Raw genomic sequence first — 19,478 nt, 5'->3', positions numbered from 1 at the left:
AGTTATTTACAATTTAGTAAAGCTTGGTCCCAGCCATCGTATACGATGGCGTCGGCCCCAGAGGGTTAATGGCGAACTGCGGTAATTCCCAGAACCCGTCCGGACGACCAGTGAATCTGAATATTTCAACCTCTTAGCAGTAAACGAAAGTTTTTCAAGCTAGAACTAAGGTCTACACAACGTGGGCTTAATAAAAAGCGTGACCGGCGCAATGAAGCACATCTGACACATTACTACATAAACTGAGTTAATCAAACTGAGTTGAACTGAAATGGGAGAAATGTGGGGTGAATGTAATCGCAAAGTTATTACAAACAACATCCTTATAAACTGACTTGTATGCTTTTGTCAGCCGATCAGTGCAGTGTGACGATGAACTACAGGGGCCGGTGATGAACACATTTAAGCAGGGGTGTAAGCAGCTCTCAGTTGAATGGAGTCAGAGCTCCATCTACTGGACAAATGGTTCAAGGACATTTTACATTGCCGACACAAACATTATTTCAGTAACTTTTCTGTTATGAGAAATTATCGGCGTTCTATCGGCAAAATTTCGGCCGATAGTGAGTACTTTGAAAAGGGCTTATATTGGCCGGCCGATATATCAGTTGGGCTCTAGTTCCATCCTCTCCATGGCTGATGCAGAGACTCTGATCCATGCATTTGTCTCTTCTAGACTGCAGTACTGCAATGTTCTCTTACCGCAGTCCAGCATTAAGGATCTCCAATTGTGCGAGTACAAAAACAGGCATGAAATGAAAGAAAAGTACGCCCGCTGTAACGCTGCTGCAGCTATTTAAAAATGGTGGGTTTGATTCTTGTGTCAGACGGCGCGCTCATGACTCATCCAGTGACGACATTCTCTGACCAATCAGTGGCCGGCAGCCTGTTGATGTCACATTTTAGCATCGGCTCAGCTCGCTTGGAACCTCTCTTGAGTGGATAACACAAAAAAAGCACCAGGTACTAAGCTGAATGGAAAAGCCAAAAAGAGTTGAGTCGGGTAGTAGTAGATCTGTGTAATGGAAAAGAACCTTAAGAGAACTGCTTGTACCTTCTCAAGCAGATAAGAGACCTTTGCCAGAGCACAGTGACCCAGTGTAGACTTACTGACAACTACAAGGAGATAAATGTCGATAAGAGGAGTGGTTGAGACCTCAGCAAGAACGCTGTGACCCACTGAGCAGATAACAGACACGGAGCCTTTCTGGGAGCTACAAACAGCGCTAAACACAGATAAGAAAAATGTGCAGTTAATAGAAACTTAACCTTATATTACCTTCGCAAAGCGTTGGAATCAATATATAACATAAGTGTTTCTAAGGTAGTGTGGAGGCAGGATTTTTGAACTATCAAGTGCCCTCTAGTTGAACTATCAAGTGTCCTCCATCTGAACTGTTAAAGTGGATTCCATTTGAGCTACTAAGTGCTCCCATTAGTCTCTCGGACTGTTAAGTACCTTCCACCTGCAGTCATTTTCGTGTTATCCAAGAAGGCATGCTGAGACTAAGAGAGAAGGACCACGACAGTAGACATCAACAACCACATTAACAAGCTGATTTTAGCATCTCTTCACTGGCTTCCTGTCTCTGTGAGGTTTGATTTTAAGGTTCTGTTACCAACTTATAAAATTATTCATGGACTGGCACCTCCCTACTTAGCTGACCGAATTAAACCCTACGTGCCGGCCCATGAGCTGCATTCCCAGGGTGCAGGACTACTGTGTGTCCCTAAAGTTAATAAAAGTCTGCGGGCCACAGAGCCTTCTCTTGTATTTTGTGGAATGATCTCCCTATGGAGACAAAACAGTCAGACAACTAAATTTGCATGTCTTCTTGCTCTTGTATGGTTAGCATATTGGCATAGTATGGAACTATGCTTCCAGTCCCTTTAATTCAATTACTGTAATGGAGGCATCTGATGGATGGGTATGTATGTGGCGATATTGTCTGCAAGGTCATTTATTTTTTAAAATTATGATGTGTCCGCGGATTTCATCATGGGGAGGGGGACGGGGGCTGGCACCACTGTTTCCAAGGTTACTGTGGGTAATACACTAAGACATCATGGGTTAAAATCATGCATGGCACGGAAGGTTCCCCTGCTTAAATCAGGACACGTCCAGGCCCGTCTTAAGTTTGCCCAGGACCATCTGGATGATCCAGAGGAGTCATGGGAGAAAGTTATGTGGTCAGATGAGACCAAAATAGAACTTTTTGGTCTTAATTCCACTCGCTGTGTTTGGAGGAAGAAGAATGCTGAGTACCATCCCAAAAACACCGTCCCTACTGTGAAGCATGGGGGTGGAAGCATCATGCTTTGGGGTGTTCTTCTGCACTGTATTAAGGAGAGGATGACCGGGGCCACGGATTGTGAGATTTTGGGGAACAACCTCTTTCCCTCAGTTAGAGCATTGAAGATGAGCCGTGGATGGGTCTTCAAACATGACAATGACCTGAAGCACACAGCCAGGATAACCAAGGAGTGGCTCCGTAAGAAGCATATCAAGGTCCTGGAGTGGTCTAGCCAGTCTCCAGACCTAAACCCAATAGAAATGAGAGGCAGAGCCTTCAGCTTTCAGGCTCCTCTCCTGTGGAACCAGCTCCCAATTCAGATCAGGGAGACAGACACCCTCTCTACTTTTATGATTAGGCTTAAAACTTTCCTTTTTGCTAAAGCTTATAGTTAGGGCTGGATCAGGTGACCCTGAACCATCCCTTAGTTATGCTGCTATAGACTTGGACTGCTGGGGGGTTCCCATGATGCACTGAGTGTTTCTTTCTCTTTTTGCTCTGTATGCACCACTCTGCATTTAATCATTAGTGATCGATCTCTGCTCCCCTCCACAGCATGTCTTTTTCCTGATTCTCTCCCTCAGCCCCAACCAGTCCCAGCAGAAGACTGCCCCTCCCTGAGCCTGGTTCTGCTGGAGGTTTCTTCCTGTTAAAAGGGAGTTTTTCCTTCCCACTGTCACCAAGTGCTTGCTCACAGGGGGTCGTTTTGACCGTTGGGGTTTTTACGTAATTACTGTATGGCCTTGCCTTACAATATAAAGCGCCTTGGGGCAACTGTTTGTGATTTGGCGCTATATAAATAAAATTGATTGATTGAAAATCTTTGGAGGGAGCTCAAACCTTTTGGTTTTTGACCCAAGACAAGTGACAACACACAGGCCAGTAGTCATTTCAGACCAAACTATAAATCAGGTGGCAACATATAAATATCTAGGGGTCCATATCGATAATTTGCTGAACTGGAAATCACACATTGATAATTTGTGCAACAAACTGCAGCAAAGAATGTATTTTTTGAGATGACTGAGGCTTTATGGTGTTAGCAATCAGATGATGTTAATCTTTTACTAAGCTGTCTTAGAGAGTCTAATTAGATATGGGATCACTGCCTGGTTTGGTAACCTTACAGTTCAACTTAAAACTAGGTTGTCTAACATGCACAAAACAGCAATGAAAATAACTGGTTAAGACTGGTTAAGGCTACTGGCTGGGTTAAGGGATCCAGTCCTCCCCATAACCTTCATAGCAGTTTGCACCAGGTGAGAAAGCTTTGATTTTAGCTGAGCCGTTAACTTTCCGTACCATGCTGCCATCTCGTATCTAATGGTGCTCTCCAACCACGCCCGAAAAAATAAAAACATGACTTTCTGGTCAACACCAAACACGCTGAGTCGACGTCAAAAGTACAGTCTTTGCTGTAAACGTGCACACAAAAGATCAATATGGCTTTTGAAGATATGTAATTTTGCTCATAATTAGCTTTGCACACTAACAACGCTAAAAGTTACCACACTGAATAAAATGTTTTGTGTTCATTATTTTGGAGAGTAACAAATGTTTAGAAGTTTGTGCACCATCCTGTTCTAATGAACTCGGTACTGTGTGGACTGAATAAAGGCTCCGGTGTGATATTTATGCTATAATGTGTTTAAGGGATTTATTATGATGCCAAATGAATGAAAATGTGTATGCTTATGTTTTGATGGGTGTTTAATTGATTTATGATGGTTTTGCAATAATCAAACCATAGAATATTGTATCAAGGACTGTGATATGTATTTATGATGAATCGTATTGACCGTGTGTAACTGCTGACGTGTGTTGTTGACTTCCTGTAGGTAAGCCCGGCATTGACCACACTGAATAAAGTCGTCATTTGATGCCGGTGTGATGCTTCTGCTATAATATGTTTAAAGTAGTCCTGCATTGAAATAAATGCAGTCAGATCTTTGGACCAAAAAATGACTTATATTTACACATAATCTTCTGAATGTAGTAAAGTAAATCTGCAAGCCCAGATCTGTCATTCAACGGAGAAATCTTAGTTTAAAAATGACAAATTTACAGCTAAAATTTAGCCCTCTGCAAAACTGTCATCACATCCGGGACGCTGCCGAGACATCAGGGAAAAGACCCTATCCCAGCATGCATTGCGCGCGCCAACTGTAATTTGTTGATTTTACGTCAGTTTGCATCTGCACCTTTTTCTTGTCTTATACGGAAGGATCTACTTTTTTAAAAACTTCATATTGTCTTGCGGCACGTTTGGTGAGTACACATTTCTTTTATTTGTGCTTGAAAATTATTTTCGGGGACTTTTTCCATACGCCCGTTTGAGTGGTGTCACATTGAAAATCTACTGTCTTTTGCCTCCGGTTTTACCGTCGCGGGGTACGGAGGCAGGACCCGCAAAGAATCCAAGTCATTAAAAAGATATAAACCTCTCTCAGCGGCCACGGAGCTCTGCGGCTCCGATTACCGAGACGTGCGGCGCTGCGGAAAGTCTGTCCTTGCAGCTACAGGTGTTACCGGCCGCTCCGCATCAAAACAGCAAGTATAGTCTCTGGACTTTTGCCAAGTTGGCTGCACCTCCATTCAGCAGACAGGGACATGGTGCCGGCTGCACAGCAGACACGGGGGCGATGTGAGTGGCCTGCTTCGGCATTTACCGAGCACGCAGACTCAGTAAGCGCAGCGGAGGCAGAGAGTGAGGCGTCGGGGAAGAACGTCGCCCGCTGTCGATGTTGCCGCTGATCTGAGCATGCAGATCTGTATCTCACATTCATTACAGCTTACTTTTGGATGCTGAAACCAGGATGTGTATAACAGTAACATTACTAACAGATAAAATCAATTTCAATGCGGGATCGGACTGAAGGCGCGAGCGCTCCGTCTTCTGCCGCACGTCACTGCAAGCTGAGGGCCAAATTTTAGCTGCAAATGTGTCATTTTTAAATGAAGATTTCTCCGCTGAAATACAAATTTGGGCTTACAGATTTACTTTACTGCATTCACAAAGGTCTTATAAATACATATCAGCTATTTCTTTCTGAGATCTGACCACATTTATTTCAATGCAGGTCTACTTTAAGGATCTGATGTTTGGCTAAAGTGCACGTAATCCTTTGGAAATGCTTTGGATGATTTATCATGCAGTTGGAATCATGTTTCATCATTATAAACTGCTCAAATGTGTTACTGTTGTTGACTGAACTCTGATGTGACCTTTTTCTGATGACTCCCTGTGGAAACGTGACTCTCCCGACATATAGGAACTAAAACTTTGATCTCTGCTGATATTAGAGCTGTGGTTTCTCACTGTCTGTACAATGGCACACTAAAATTGAAGATACCTCCACATATGGACTGTTGAACATGTTTAAACTGGTTTTAGGGATCAGATGTCCAGCCAGACATCTGACTCAGCAATCAGTTTGCCCCAGACACCCCCCCCATCCCACTTCCTGAAGACCTCTCATGACCCCCTGGGCTCCCCCGGTTAACCAATCAGAAGACGGTAACACCCCAACTGAACTGAAGTGGATAAAGATTGTGTGTTTCCAGCATTCGAGGTTCTTTGCTGAACACACAACCTGTTGGTATCGTTGTCGCGTAATAAAGTGTGTTGCACTGAACCCACCCTGCGCTTGGTGATCGATGACAATCCACTGATCTGTTCTGGTGTCTTCTTCAATAAACCCTTTAAAGGTCTGTATAATTGCAAATTAAATATTGAGTTTTTGTGTCTCTCACGGTTCACGAACACATAAGGAACACTTCTAGGTCATTTGGGACGTGGGGAAGGGTGGTATCCTTAATAGTTTCTCAGCTAAACAGATGATCTCAGTGAACACCTGGATCTCTATAAGAGCTTACCTGGCAGATTTTTTTTATCATGAACTTGAACTGGAGTCTGGTCCCGACCAGACCGAGGATCTACAATAGAACCATCTCCTGCATTTTATTTACATTTATAACCAGGTGATTGGCATCACACCACTGAACTAAAGACTCAAGCACAGAAAGCCTTATTCCAAACTGGAGTAAATCAAGTTTTGCCTCAAAATTCTACATACAATACCCCATAATGACAATGGCAGAAAAGTTTTGAGATTTTTTTTTCAAATTTGTAAAAAAACAAACAAAAACAAAACAAAACTAAGAAATCACATGCACATAAGTATTCACAGTCTTTACCATAAAGCTCAGAATTGAGCTCAGGTGCCTCCTGTTTCCACTGATCATCCTTCAGATGTTTCTACAGCTTAACTGGAGTCCATGTGGGGTCAATTCAGTTGATTGGACATGATTTGGAAAGACAACACAGATTGAGCTCTTTGTCATGTTTGGAGGAAACCCGGCACCATCTGTACAGTGAAGCATGGTGGTGGCAGCATCATGCTGTGGGGATGTTTTTCAGCAGCAGGAACTGGGAGACTAGTCAGGATTGAGGGAAAGATGAATGCAGCAATGTACAGAGACATCCTGGATGAAAACCTGCTCCAGAGCGCTCTAGACCTCACACTGGGGCGACGGTTCATCTTTCAGTAGGACAATGACCCTAAACACACAGCCAAGATATCAAAGGAGTGTCTTCAGGACAACTCTGTGAATGTCCTTGAGTGGTCCAGCCAGAGCCCAGACCTGAATCTGACTGAACATCTCTGGAGAGATCTGAAAATGTCTGTGCATTGACGCTCCCCACCCAACCTGATGGAGCTTGAGAGGTGCTGCAAAGAGAAATGGACCAAACTGTCCAAAGATAGGTGCACCAAGATTGTGGCATCATATTCAAGAAGACTTGAGGCTGAAATTGCTGCCAAAAGTACATCAGCAAAGCACTGAACAAAGACTGTGAATACTTATGGACATGTGATTTATTAGTTTATTTTTTAATAAATTTGCAAAAAACAAAAAAGGTGGTTAACGAGACACTGTGAGCGTTTCAAGAAAAAAAAAAGGTTCAAACTCTCCATACAGATGGGTCCGACAGCATTTATGTAAATTACCACTTTGAAGAGGTTTGAAGTAAAGCTCACTTCAAGCTGAATCAGTGGACTACTGACAGGACAGTGGTGTGTCTGTTGCTTTGTAACTCACCTATAATCTTTAATGTGACTGTAACTCCAAATGATATCGGCCTCGTCCTCTTCCTCAGTCACCTGGAACCGTGGGTGGCTGAGGTTGTTTCTAACTTGTGCCAATTCTGAGTAAACCCTTGAAGCAAAGCAAAAACAGAAGCAGACTTTTCATCATGTTCCTGAGTTCTTAGGAGGTGAAACAAGTCGAGTTTTTAAACAGGTTTCCGGCATCATTTTTTGAGTGACTGGCATCTTTTTAAATCCACCTCACCTCCACTAGTGACAATAATTCACATATAGCAACTAAATATTCCGTGGTAGGCTGGAGAGGCCTACATGTTTCCTGTTTTTAATGTCATTCATGCTGAGAGCTAAGCTGATGCTGCTGAGAGGGATCCTGTGACCATGAATCTGAAGCTCTGCTGCAATGTTGCCAGATACAGCCGGTGATTTCCAGTCTAAAGGCTTTTCAAAAAACAATCACAATGCTGTTGATGATCTATCTCACACACCACTAATGTGGAACTCACTTTGTAATTTCACTGCAATTTTAATGACAGGAACCCTGTAGCACATATGCACACCACAGCCTGTGTTGTTACTTAGCACAAAGACTTAAACATCTTTGAACAATAGTGTACATTGGATGTTTTTTAAATGTATTTTGGACAAAAGAAATGGTGAGACAGACACGGAATGCCGGCCCACAACAACAGAGATAAATGAACAGTGGATTCATGCAGGAAACAGTCAGCGTGTGGTGTGTACCATATGGATTGTTAAATTCTAAAAATAAGCAAGCAGACAAATGTGTGATGGACAACATATCAGATGTTATCTGATGCAGTTTGACAAAAAGAAACCATCACACATACAGACTGCTGCCCCACAACATTGGAAATATTACAATAAAAATGTGTTTTTTTCCATAAGCGCTTTAATTGGGATTTTTCTGCATTGTTATATTTTTATTATTGAGATTTATTCATTTATTACTGGATTTTATTTTGTTTTAGCATTTGATTCCTGGGAAAGTCCTATATTAAAAAATTGTTACTATTAACAAACATGATTTTTTTTTTTGTTACAGAAGTCACACTGTAGCTAGCTTTAAAACTAGCTTTAAAAAATGCAACATCATACGAAAAGTTCAGTACAGTCATATGAACCAACTGTCTTTTCACTCTTTACAGCTGTCCCTGCTGCATCCTTAATAATCCATTGCACTTCCTGATTTACTCTCTCAACATCAGTCTTTTTTTTTAGCTCCTCAAAATACTCCCTCCACCTTTTCAACACACTCTCTCCTCACTTCTCAGCACTTTACCAGTCCCTCTGTATGGCAAAGCGATACTTTCCTTTTTCATATACTTAATTTTTTTTTAAAAAGAGATGCAGACATGTGCCTTGTAAAACGCAAATTTGTAAAATAAGAACATAAGTTTGTATTCATCCTTGTAAAACACGTGCAGTTTCACAAGAAGACGTAGTGCCAAATTGGAAGCCAATCAGTGTGTATCGTGATGAGACGTACTTGAGGATTTTGTCAGCTGGCACAGTACAGCTTTGGATTTCCACAGGAAACTTTTCCTTGTTCTCTTCTGCAATCGACTGCAAAAATCAAGAGTGAAGACAAAACAGGAGAGAAAAGTACAACAATTTAACACAATAAAAATGCAAGTGACTTTATGCAAAATAAAAATGCAAGTGACTATGCAAGTGGTTTTAATTGTAGCATTTCCAATGTCAGCAATCTATGTCCATCTGCATCAAATAACATACAACATGTAGTCCATCACACATTTAATCATCCATCTTGCTCATTTTTTGGTATTTACACGTCCTTTTGACACACACCACCAGCTGGGGACCCCTAAAAAACTCCACCGTTCACATCTCCATCAGTGTCCATATGACAATTTTTGTCCAAATAGCATCCAATATGTTATCTACCACATATTTATTTGTCCATCTTGCTTATTTTTTTATTTTAAAAGGTCCTTAGTTAAGTAACAGCACATACTGTGATGTGCACATGTGCAGAGTTCCTGTCTGTTGTTAAACTCACCCTCAGGGAAACATTGTTAAAAGGTGTTTTCCACATGCAGAATAAAAGTGTGACATATGTTTTTGTTCCCCTCTTGTTTGGACACGTGCATTTTGTGCACATGGGCAAACGCCAGTGCGATTTATACTTTGGCAAATATGGTAATTGTTGATCAGCTGGCACAGTCAGAATAATAGTAGTGCTATGTGACTAAAAAGATTAATCCAGGTTTTCAGTATACAGTGAAGGAAATAAGTATTTGAACACCGTGCAGTTTTGCAAGTTCTCCCACTTACAAATAATGGAGGGGTCTGAAATTTTCATCTTAGGTGCATGTCCACTGTGAGAGACATAATCTAAAAAAATGATTTTTAATAATTTATTTGTATGTTACTGCTGCAAATAAGTATTTGAACACCTGTGAAAATCAATGTTAATATTTGGTACAGTACCCTTTGTTTGCAATTACAGAGGTCAGACATTTCCTGTAGTTTCTCACCAGGTTTTCACACACTGCAGCAGGGATTTTGGTCCACTCCTCCATACAGATCTTTTCTAGATCTTTCAGGTTTGGAGTTTCAGCTCCCTCCAAAGATTTTCTATTGAGTTCAGGTCTGGAGACTGGCCAGGCCACTCCAGGACCTTAAAATGCTTCTTACAGAGCCCCTCCTTAGTTGCACTGGCTGTATGTTTGGGGTCATTGTCATGTTGAAGACCCAGCCATGACCCATCTTCAGTGCTCTTACTGAGGGAAGGAGGTTGTTTGCCAAAATCTCGCAATACATCACCCCATCCATCCTCCCTTCAATATGGTGCAGTCGTCCTGTCCCCTTTGCAGAAGAGCACCCCCAGAGTATGATGTTTCCACCCCCATGCTTCATGGTTGGGATGGTTTTCTTGGGGTTGTTTTCATCCTCTAAACATGGTAAGTGGAGCTGATTCCAAAAAGCTCTATTCTGGTCTCATCTGACCACATGACCTTCTCCCATGCCTCCTCTGGATCATCCAGATGGTCACTGGTGAACTTCAAACGGGCCTGGACATGTGCTGGCTTGAGCAGGGGGACCTTGCTGCCCTGCAGGATTTTAAACCATGACAGCATCATGTGTTACTAATGTAATCTTTGTGACTGTGGTCCCAGCTCTCTTCAGGTCATTGACCAGGTCCTCCTGTGTAGTTCTGAGCTTTCTCAGAATCATCCTTACCCCACAAAGTGAGATCTTGCATGGAATCCCAGACTGAGGGAGATTGACAGTCATCTTGTGTTTCTTCCACTTTCTAATAAATAATCATAACAGTTGTTGTCTTCTACCAAGCTGCTTGCCTGTTGTCCTGTAGTCCATCCCAGCCTTGTGCAGGTCTACAGTTTTGTCCCTGGTGTCCTTAGACAGCTCTTTGGTCTTGGCTATGGTGGACAGGTTGGAGTGTGATTGATCGAGTGTGTGAACAGGTGTCTTTTATATAGGTAACAAGTTCAAACAGGTGCAATTATACAGGTAAAGAGTGCAGAATAAGAGGGCTTCTTAAAGAAAAATTAACAGGTCTGTGAGAGACAGAATTCTTGCTGGTTGGTAGGAATGTCTGAAGGCAGAAGTTCATACTCTGAGGACAGTGGGTGAGTGGAGTCTGAGCACGTTTTTGTTGCCTGCGTCATAACTGACTGGTTAAACAGCTTCTCAGTGGACTCATATTTTTTCATACCAGTTATTTTCATTGCTGTTTTGTGCATGTTAGACAACCTAGTTTTAAGTTGAACTGTAAGGTTACCAAACCAGGCAGTGATCCCATATCTAATTAGGCTCTCTAAGATAGTGTAGAGGCAGGATTTTTGAACTATCAAGTGCCCCCCATCTGAACTGTGTGCCCTCTAGTTGAACTATCAGGTGTCCCTCATCTGAACTGTGTGCCCTCTAGTTGAACTATCAGGTGTCCCCCATCTGAACTGTGTGCCCTCTAGTTGAACTATCAGGTGTCCCCCATCTGAACTGTGTGCCCTCTAGTTGAACTATCAGGTGTCCCCCATCTGAACTGTGTGCCCTCTGGTTGAACTATCAGGTGTCCCCCATCTGAACTGTGTGCCCTCTGGTTGAACTATCAGGTGTCCCCCATCTGAACTGTGTGCCCTCTGGTTGAACTATCAGGTGTCCCCCATCTGAACTGTGTGCCCTCTGGTTGAACTATCAGGTGTCCCCCATCTGAACTGTGTGCCCTCTGGTTGAACTATCAGGTGTCCCCCATCTGAACTGTGTGCCCTCTGGTTGAACTATCAGGTGTCCCCCATCTGAACTGTGTGCCCTCTGGTTGAACTATCAGGTGTCCCCCATCTGAACTGTGTGCCCTCTGGTTGAACTATCAGGTGTCCCCCATCTGAACTGTGTGCCCTCTAGTTGAACTATCAGGTGTCCCCCATCTGAACTGTGTGCCCTCTAGCTGAACTATCAGGTGTCCCCCATCTGAACTGTGTGCCCTCTAGCTGAACTATCAGGTGTCCTCCATCTGAACTGTTAAAAACGGATTTCATTTGAGCTAGTAAGTGCCCCATTAGGCTCTCAGACTGTCAAGTACCTTCCAACCTGGTAGCAGAGCTGGCTGGCGCCCAAGAAATATATTAATCATAACTCTCTAGTAATGACAATGAAGCAGTAATGAGCCCTCATGCCAGGTGCAGCCGGTAGAAAGTGATGTTTTTTTTTAAAAAAAGACAGTTGTTAATCTGTCAAACATAATGGTGGAACCTGTCATATAGGAATAATTAGCTCTACACCTGCTTAGGGTGAACTAATGGCCGCTTCCATTAGAAAACCATGTTTGGAGAATGAAATAAATAAAATATCGAACATAATATGTTCCAACCGCGCCCATCTTTTATAGAAAACCAGTGGGCATCGCTCCTCCGTCGATATATTATACTTATTTTCAGCAGTTACATGCAAATAAATTATTAAAAAAATCATACATTGTGATTTCCGGATTTTTTTTTTAGATTATGTCTCTCACAGTGGACATGCACCTAAGATGGAAATTTCACACCCCTCCATGTTTTCTAAGAGGGAGAACTTGCAAAACCGCAGGGTGTTCAAATACTTATTTTCCTCACTGTATCTCTTATTGTTACATGGGAAACAAGGTACCAGTAGATTCTCAGAAATCCAACAAGACCAAGCATTCATGATCTGCACACTCTTAAGGCTATGAAATTGGGCTATTAGTAAAAAAAAGTAGAAAAGGGGGTGTTCACAATAATAGTAGCATCTGCTGTTGATGCTACAAACTCAAAACTATTATGTTCAAACTGCTTTTTTATCAATCCTGTGAATCACTAAACTAGTATTTAGTTGTATAACCACAGTTTTTCATGATTTCTTCACATCTGCGAGGCATTAATTTTGTTGGTTTGGAACCAAGATTTTGCTGGTTTACTAGTGTGCTTGGGGTCATTGTCTTGTTGAAACACCCATTTCAAGGGCATGTCCTCTTCATCATAAGGCAACATGACCTCTTCAAGTATTTTGACATATCCAAACTGATCCATGATACCTGGTATGCGATATATAGGCCCAACACCATAGTAGGAGAAACATGCCCATATCATGATGCTTGCAGCACCATGTTTCACTGTCTTCACTGTGAACTGTGGCTTGAATTCAGAGTTTGGGGGTCGTCTCACAAACTGTCTGCGGCCCTTGGACCCAAAAAGAACAATTTTACTCTCATCAGTCCACAAAATATTCCTCCATTTCTCTTTAGGCCAGTTGATGTGTTCTTTGGCAAATTGTAACCTCTTCTGCACGTCTTTTATTTAACAGAGGGACTTTGTGGGGGATTCTTGCAAATAAATTGGCTTCACACAGGCATCTTCTAACTGTCACAGCACTTACAGGTAACTCCAGACTGTCTTTGATCATCCTGGAGCTGATCAATGGGTGAGCCTTTGCCATTCTGGTTATTCTTCTATCCATTTTGATGGTTGTTTTCTGTTTTCTTCCATGCGTCTCTGGTTTTTAGGTCCATTTTAAAGCATTGGATATCATTGTAGATGAACAGCCTATAATTTTTTGCACCTGCGTATAGGTTTTCCCCTCTCCAATCAACTTTTTAATCAAACTACGCTGTTCTTCTGAACAATGTCTTGAAAGTCCCATTTTCCTCAGGCTTTCAAAGAGAAAAGCATGTTCAACAGGTGCTGGCTTCATCCTTAAATAGGGGACACCTGATTCACACCTGTTTGTTCCACAAAACTGACGAACTCACTGACTGAATGCCACACTACTATTATTGTGAACACCCCCTTTTCTACTTTTTTTTTTTTTACTAATAGCCCAGTTTCATAGCCTTAAGAGTGTGCATATCATGAATGCTTGGTCTTGTTGGATTTGTGAGAATCTACTGGTACCTTGTTTCCCATGTAACAATAAGAAATATACTCAAAACCTGGATTAATCTTTTTAGTCACATAACACTACTATTATTCTGAACACTACTGTATATGCTCCTAAATGCAAAACAATTCCTCACTTTTGGGCAATAGAGGTTTCATCTTATCTCATGTTATCTTTAGGCAGGACCTTGTGAGACAGCGAGAGATCGAACCGTTTGGGTTCAGCGACAAATTGAGGACTTCAGCACCGTTCAGCCAACACAGACAACCCACACATCAGTCAGCAATGCAGGACTGACGGAGATTGCAAGACGCAAAGTGACTAGCTCCTTGCAAAGCTTCCTTTGTCTATTTGACACCAGCATGCTGAGGACCATCATAGACTGCACAGTACACAAAGCCCGTAAAACAAACCCTGACTGGAGCACAAGTGTCTACAAGCTGATGGCATTCATCAATCAATTCAAGCCTAATCTTAAAAGTAGAGAGGGTGTCTGTCTCCCTGATCTGAATTGGGAGCTGGTTCCACAGGAGAGGAGCCTGAAAGCTGAAGGCTCTGCCTCCCATTCTACTCTTACAAACCCTAGGAACTACAAGTAAGCCTGCAGTCTGAGAGCGAAGTGCTCTATTGGGGTGATATGGTACTACGAGGTCCCTAAGATAAGATGGGACCTGATTATTCAAAACCTTATAAGTAAGAAGAAGAATTTTAAATTCTATTCTAGAATTAACAGGAAGCCAATGAAGAGAGGCCAATATGGGTGAGATATGCTCTCTCCTTCTAGTCCCCGTCAGTACTCTAGCTGCAGCATTTTGAATTAACTGAAGGCTTTTTAGGGAACTTTTAGGACAACCTGATAATAATGAATTACAATAGTCCAGCCTGTCATAGTCATCGCTGGTTTATTCTTCAGAGGAGCGATTGGCAGAACCGGTGCCATGCGTGACTGCTGGTCAAAATGCCTCGGCATTCCGGAAATCATGTCCACAATGTCCCGAGACCGACATGAAGAGTTGATTCACTATTTACGCTTCGATATCAAGGACACCCGTTTGGAACGCATGCAGACAGACAAATTTGCTGCCATTTCAGACACTTGGAGTAGCTTTGTTCAGAACTGTGTGCTGTCGTACAACCCAGGGCAACACATACCAGTTGATGAACAGTTATTTCCAACAAAGGGCCGATTTCCTTTTCTGCAATACAATGCATCTAAACCAGACAAGTTTGGAATAAAGTTTTGGATTGCAGCAGACTTGAGCACTAAGTACATGTGCAATAATGCAGCAGATAACTGAAACAGTCCTTCACATGGCGATACAAGCATCAGATTTGGCATGAAGGTTCTTCATAAATCAGTGTTTGAGAAAAAAAAGTGCTAGCCACATGAAAATACTTACTACAATGCCATTCCTTACTTAGGAAAAGACCCCAACCGTGCCATAGGAGAGCGACTTGCAGACAATGTTGTGACAAGGCCTATGGAACCCTTTTTGGACAGAGGCAGAACTGTCACTATGGACAATTTTTTCACATCGTTGTCTCTGGCGAAGAGGCTTCTACAACGCAACACAACTCTGCTTGGCACAATAAACAAAATTCGACGGGAAGTTCCAGAGCAGGTAAAAAACACCAGAGAATGTGAGGAGTTTTCAACACAGGTGTTCACTTCTGGCAAAATGTGTGTCTTCTCAGCACACTGCATAAGAAAGTGGACCTTGAAGAAGATTTGCGGCGTATGTACAAGACATGTACAGGGTGAAAGGAGTTGAGGCAAAAGTTCCAGCATAAGCTTGCAATTGAACTGAGAAATAGACACATGCAGGAATGCGCACTGGAAAGAGAGAGAGAGAGAGGAGGCACTACGTGAAATGAGAAGAGATTCTGAAGGGAAACAACAACATACCAAGTGCGGCAGAGTTGCAACAGAAATTGCAGTACAGAGAAATGTGCCATTTGCCACAAGTACACCTGTCGGAAATGTAGGGAAGGATCTCTATTCGTGTGTCAAAATTGCTAAAAAACTAAACAAACAAACAAAAAAAACAGAACACTACACAGAAACTCACAATTTGTTAACTGTGCTCACAAACTGTTTATCAATGCGATTTCTCTTGAATATTTTTATGTGTAAAATAAATGTTTTTTCACTGAAGTCTTTTGTTTGGTCTATCCTTCAATTTAGGCCAGGGATACCCAACGCTCCTCAAGACCTGTTTTCCTACATGTCTCCCTCTTTCAACACAGTTTGAGTGGGGCAACGGAGCAGGTACTGATCTAATTTGCAACTCAAAGGAACCAGTCAATAGGGTGATCACCACTACACTAATATGAAAGGGGGAGGAGGGCCTTGCAGCAGCGGCAGAAAGTTCCAGGCGTTCTAGTGTTAAGCAGAATTTTCAGTTTTCAAATTGCCTTTTTTTTTTTACAAATGAAAAAAAATATATATATTTACAGATACAGATTTGTAAAACCCACCACATGTTTCAGCAACTTGTATACAGACTAACCAACCACCAGTGGTGGGCACAGTTCCGATAATCCGATAACAGATAATTATCGAAGATAACGTTTTCATCATCGGATTATCTTTTCAGATAAATTTTAAAACCATTATCGGCCCAATTATCTTCCGATACATTAAGTTCCGATAACGTTCATTCCGATAACATTTTTTTTGGTGGTGAAGTGAGTAAGGTTTAACAGTCAAAAAGGTTTGTAAACAGCTAAAATCGTTCCTGGCTCCTCCAGGCTGTGTGCAAGTCAGGCCGCTGTCGGAGGTCAGAAGGAGGAGGAGGGCACGCTCACTGTGCCTTCACTGCACGTGGGTCTTTTCAGTTCTTCAGCAACAAGGTTATTGCCTCGTTTCTGCTTAAAACTGCGCTCCAGTCATCATCTATCTCAGCGACAGTTATCTGAAGCTTTTCTACAACAATCACTTGCCCATAAATTCATAATAACAGACGTGAGCACTCTCAGAGGCTGAGAGTTATAAATTTTACCATTCACATTGAATGCAACATGGGTGACGTTATACAGAGATAAACTGTGACTCCTGCAATTTACTGTTTTTTTAATAGAAATGGTCTTTAAGTTACATACATATATACATACATATACATACATACATACAAGGTCTATTAGATAATAAACAGACCTTTTTATTTTATTTTTTTTTACTATATGGATTTGAATGACGTGCGATTACACTAATCATGCTTGAACCCTCGTGCGCATGCATGAGTTTTTTCACGCGTGTCGGTGACGTCATTTCCCTGTGGGCAGGCCTTGAGTGAGATGTGGTCCCGCCCTCTCGGCTGAATTCCTTTGTTTCACACGCTGCTCGAGATGGCGCGCGTTGCTTTATCAACATTTTTTCTGGACCTGTGAGGAATATCCGAGTGGACACTATTCGAGAAATTAAGGTGGTTTTTGGTGAAAAGTTTAACGGCTGATGAGAGATTATGGGGTGTTTCTGTCGCTGTAAGGACTTCCCACGGAGCGGGACGTCGCGCAGCGCTTCCAGGCGCCATCGTCGGCCTGTTTCGACCTGAAAACATCCTAATTTAAGGCTTAATTCACCCAGGACGTCGTGAGAGAACAGAGAAGATTCAGAAGACATTCCACTGTTTAAGGACATTTTGTAATGAAAGACGTGCGCGCAAATTCGCTGAGTCGTTTCCGTGATGACTCTGTGAATCTGTGTGCGCCGCGACAGGAAAAACACCTCCATGTTGAAAACCATTTGTAAAATTCAGGCGGCTTTTGATGGCTTTCAACAAGTGAGTAACTGAGAAATTGTTTAACAGCTTGGGCATGTTCCAACTTGCCCGTTAAGGTTTCCAACGGAGGTGTTTTTCCTGTCGCGACCCCCCGCGCTCGGGTCCGGCCCGACACGCGACTCTGCCCGCACTGCTTTCATTAAAAAATGTCCGTTAACAATGGAATGTCCGAATAAACTCCTCATGCCGACTTCTTCTGAAAGTTCTCTGTTCTCTGACGACTTACTGGATCAACAGAGCCTGAAATGTGGAAGTTTTCAACTTTAAACGGTGAGACGCTGCCGCCTCGAAGCGCAGATCGCCGTCAGGCGCCGTGGGCCGTCCTTACGGCGACACTACCAGACCAAAATCTCTCATCAGCCGTTAAAATTTTTACCGAAAACCAGCTGAATTTATTGAATGGTGTCCACTCAGTTGTGCCTTACAGGTTTGAAAAAATTTTGATCAAACAAAGCAGCAGTCTCTGAGCCATTCCTAAACAATGAAAAAAAATCGACGAGCGGGTGGACGACTCCTCACTCAAAGACTGCCCACAGGCGAATGACGTAACCGACAGGCGTGAAAAACTCTCGCATGCCCACGAGGGTTCAAGCATGTCTGATGTAATCACACGTGATTCAAATCCATATGGTTTTTGAAAAAAATAATAAGGTCGGATACTTTTCTAACAGACCTCGTATATATTATATCGATAGATTAAAAACCAAATTACAAAATAAAAATTTCACTGCGCTCTGCGCATGCTCTGACTGGCAGTTGCTGGCTGATGATGTCGACAGCCTCGTGTTTAGTAGTTAGTCTTCGTGCGTTTCGAACGTGACTAGCAGCGAGTGAGCGAGCCAGCCAGCCAGCCAGCATTATTTTTTTCTGAGCTTACGGTGGTTTTTTTGGGGGAAAATGAGTGAGGAAAACATTGTTTGTGTTCCACGGCCTGAGGATGACGTCCAAGAGGAGCCTGGATCGAGTGGGGAGGTGTCTGGAGCAGCTCAGGCTGAGGCCCAGGGCTGCCACGAGGTCCAGAACCCGTGGCCTCACCTGGAGGATTTCTTTGTTTTCCAATCGGTGGACAAGAAGAACGCTAGCATCCTTTTTTTCCAGTGTGTCCTGTGTCACCCAAAGGAGACAACAATTAAAGGGCACACAACCAGCCTTTGTAATTTAAAGTCCCATGTGAAGAGGAACCACCCAGGCCATGCAATCCAATTTGAAGAAAGGATGAAGGCCGGTTCTTCACATGGGAAACACAGGCGTTCGTCAGCTAGCAGCAGCCAGTCTTCATTTGGTGGGCAGCCACCCGCAAAAAAAAGTCAGCTGTCCCAGCCTACTATTCGGGGGGCCTTTGCACAGTCGGCTGCTGGCACTGGCGTCTGTGGTGGACTCGAAGATCATTGACCTCTTTGTATGCAACATGCTGCCGCTGCATGTTGTGGAGTCCCCCACATTCATCAGTTTGGTCAAGACCTTGAACCCCAGCAAAACGTCGATGTCCCGCCGCACCCTGGGGAGGAAGATCTTGACCAGCCACAAACAGCTGGAGGAGTCTTATAAGGTATGTTTTGCAAAACAAAGTGTATTGTATTTTGAAATTCAAGTAGAAGCTTACTTAACAGTACATGATGATGAAATTGAAATTGTAAAAGATACTAAATTTCTTGGGAGTTATTGATGTTAAATTAATTTTGAAAACACACAAATTATGTTAAATCCAAAATGTAAAAGTCCATTGCAATTGTGTACAAAGCGAGATGTGCACTACTTATTGTTGTTAAGATGAGACATTTAAGTTTATTAATATCTTCAAATGTTTTTGTTTTGCTTGTTCTGCTCTCTTTTTGCTTCTGTTGTGAGAGGTAAAATGCAAAATGGGGACTGAAAAGTGAAAATCACAAAATGGG

General features: G+C 42.5%; 1 protein-coding gene across 2 annotated transcripts in view; it reads right to left on the bottom strand.

The window, feature by feature from the left end:
- ttll12 (tubulin tyrosine ligase-like family, member 12) overlaps positions 1-19,478 on the bottom strand; it is a 183,199-nt gene that overhangs the window by 119,304 nt on the left and 44,417 nt on the right. For both annotated transcript variants that reach the window (XM_034165451.1, XM_034165452.1), the window contains 2 exons: positions 8,910-8,986; positions 7,395-7,511 (listed from right to left, as the gene is read on the bottom strand). In XM_034165451.1, coding sequence (XP_034021342.1) covers positions 7,395-7,511; positions 8,910-8,986 — 194 coding nt within the window. The remainder of the gene's footprint in view (positions 1-7,394; positions 7,512-8,909; positions 8,987-19,478) is intronic.

Source organism: Thalassophryne amazonica, unplaced genomic scaffold, assembly GCF_902500255.1.
Source record: "Thalassophryne amazonica unplaced genomic scaffold, fThaAma1.1, whole genome shotgun sequence".
Classification (NCBI taxonomy): domain Eukaryota; kingdom Metazoa; phylum Chordata; class Actinopteri; order Batrachoidiformes; family Batrachoididae; genus Thalassophryne; species Thalassophryne amazonica.
Note: the sequence above shows the minus strand (reverse complement) of the source record. Positions and strands in the feature narration are given on the sequence as shown.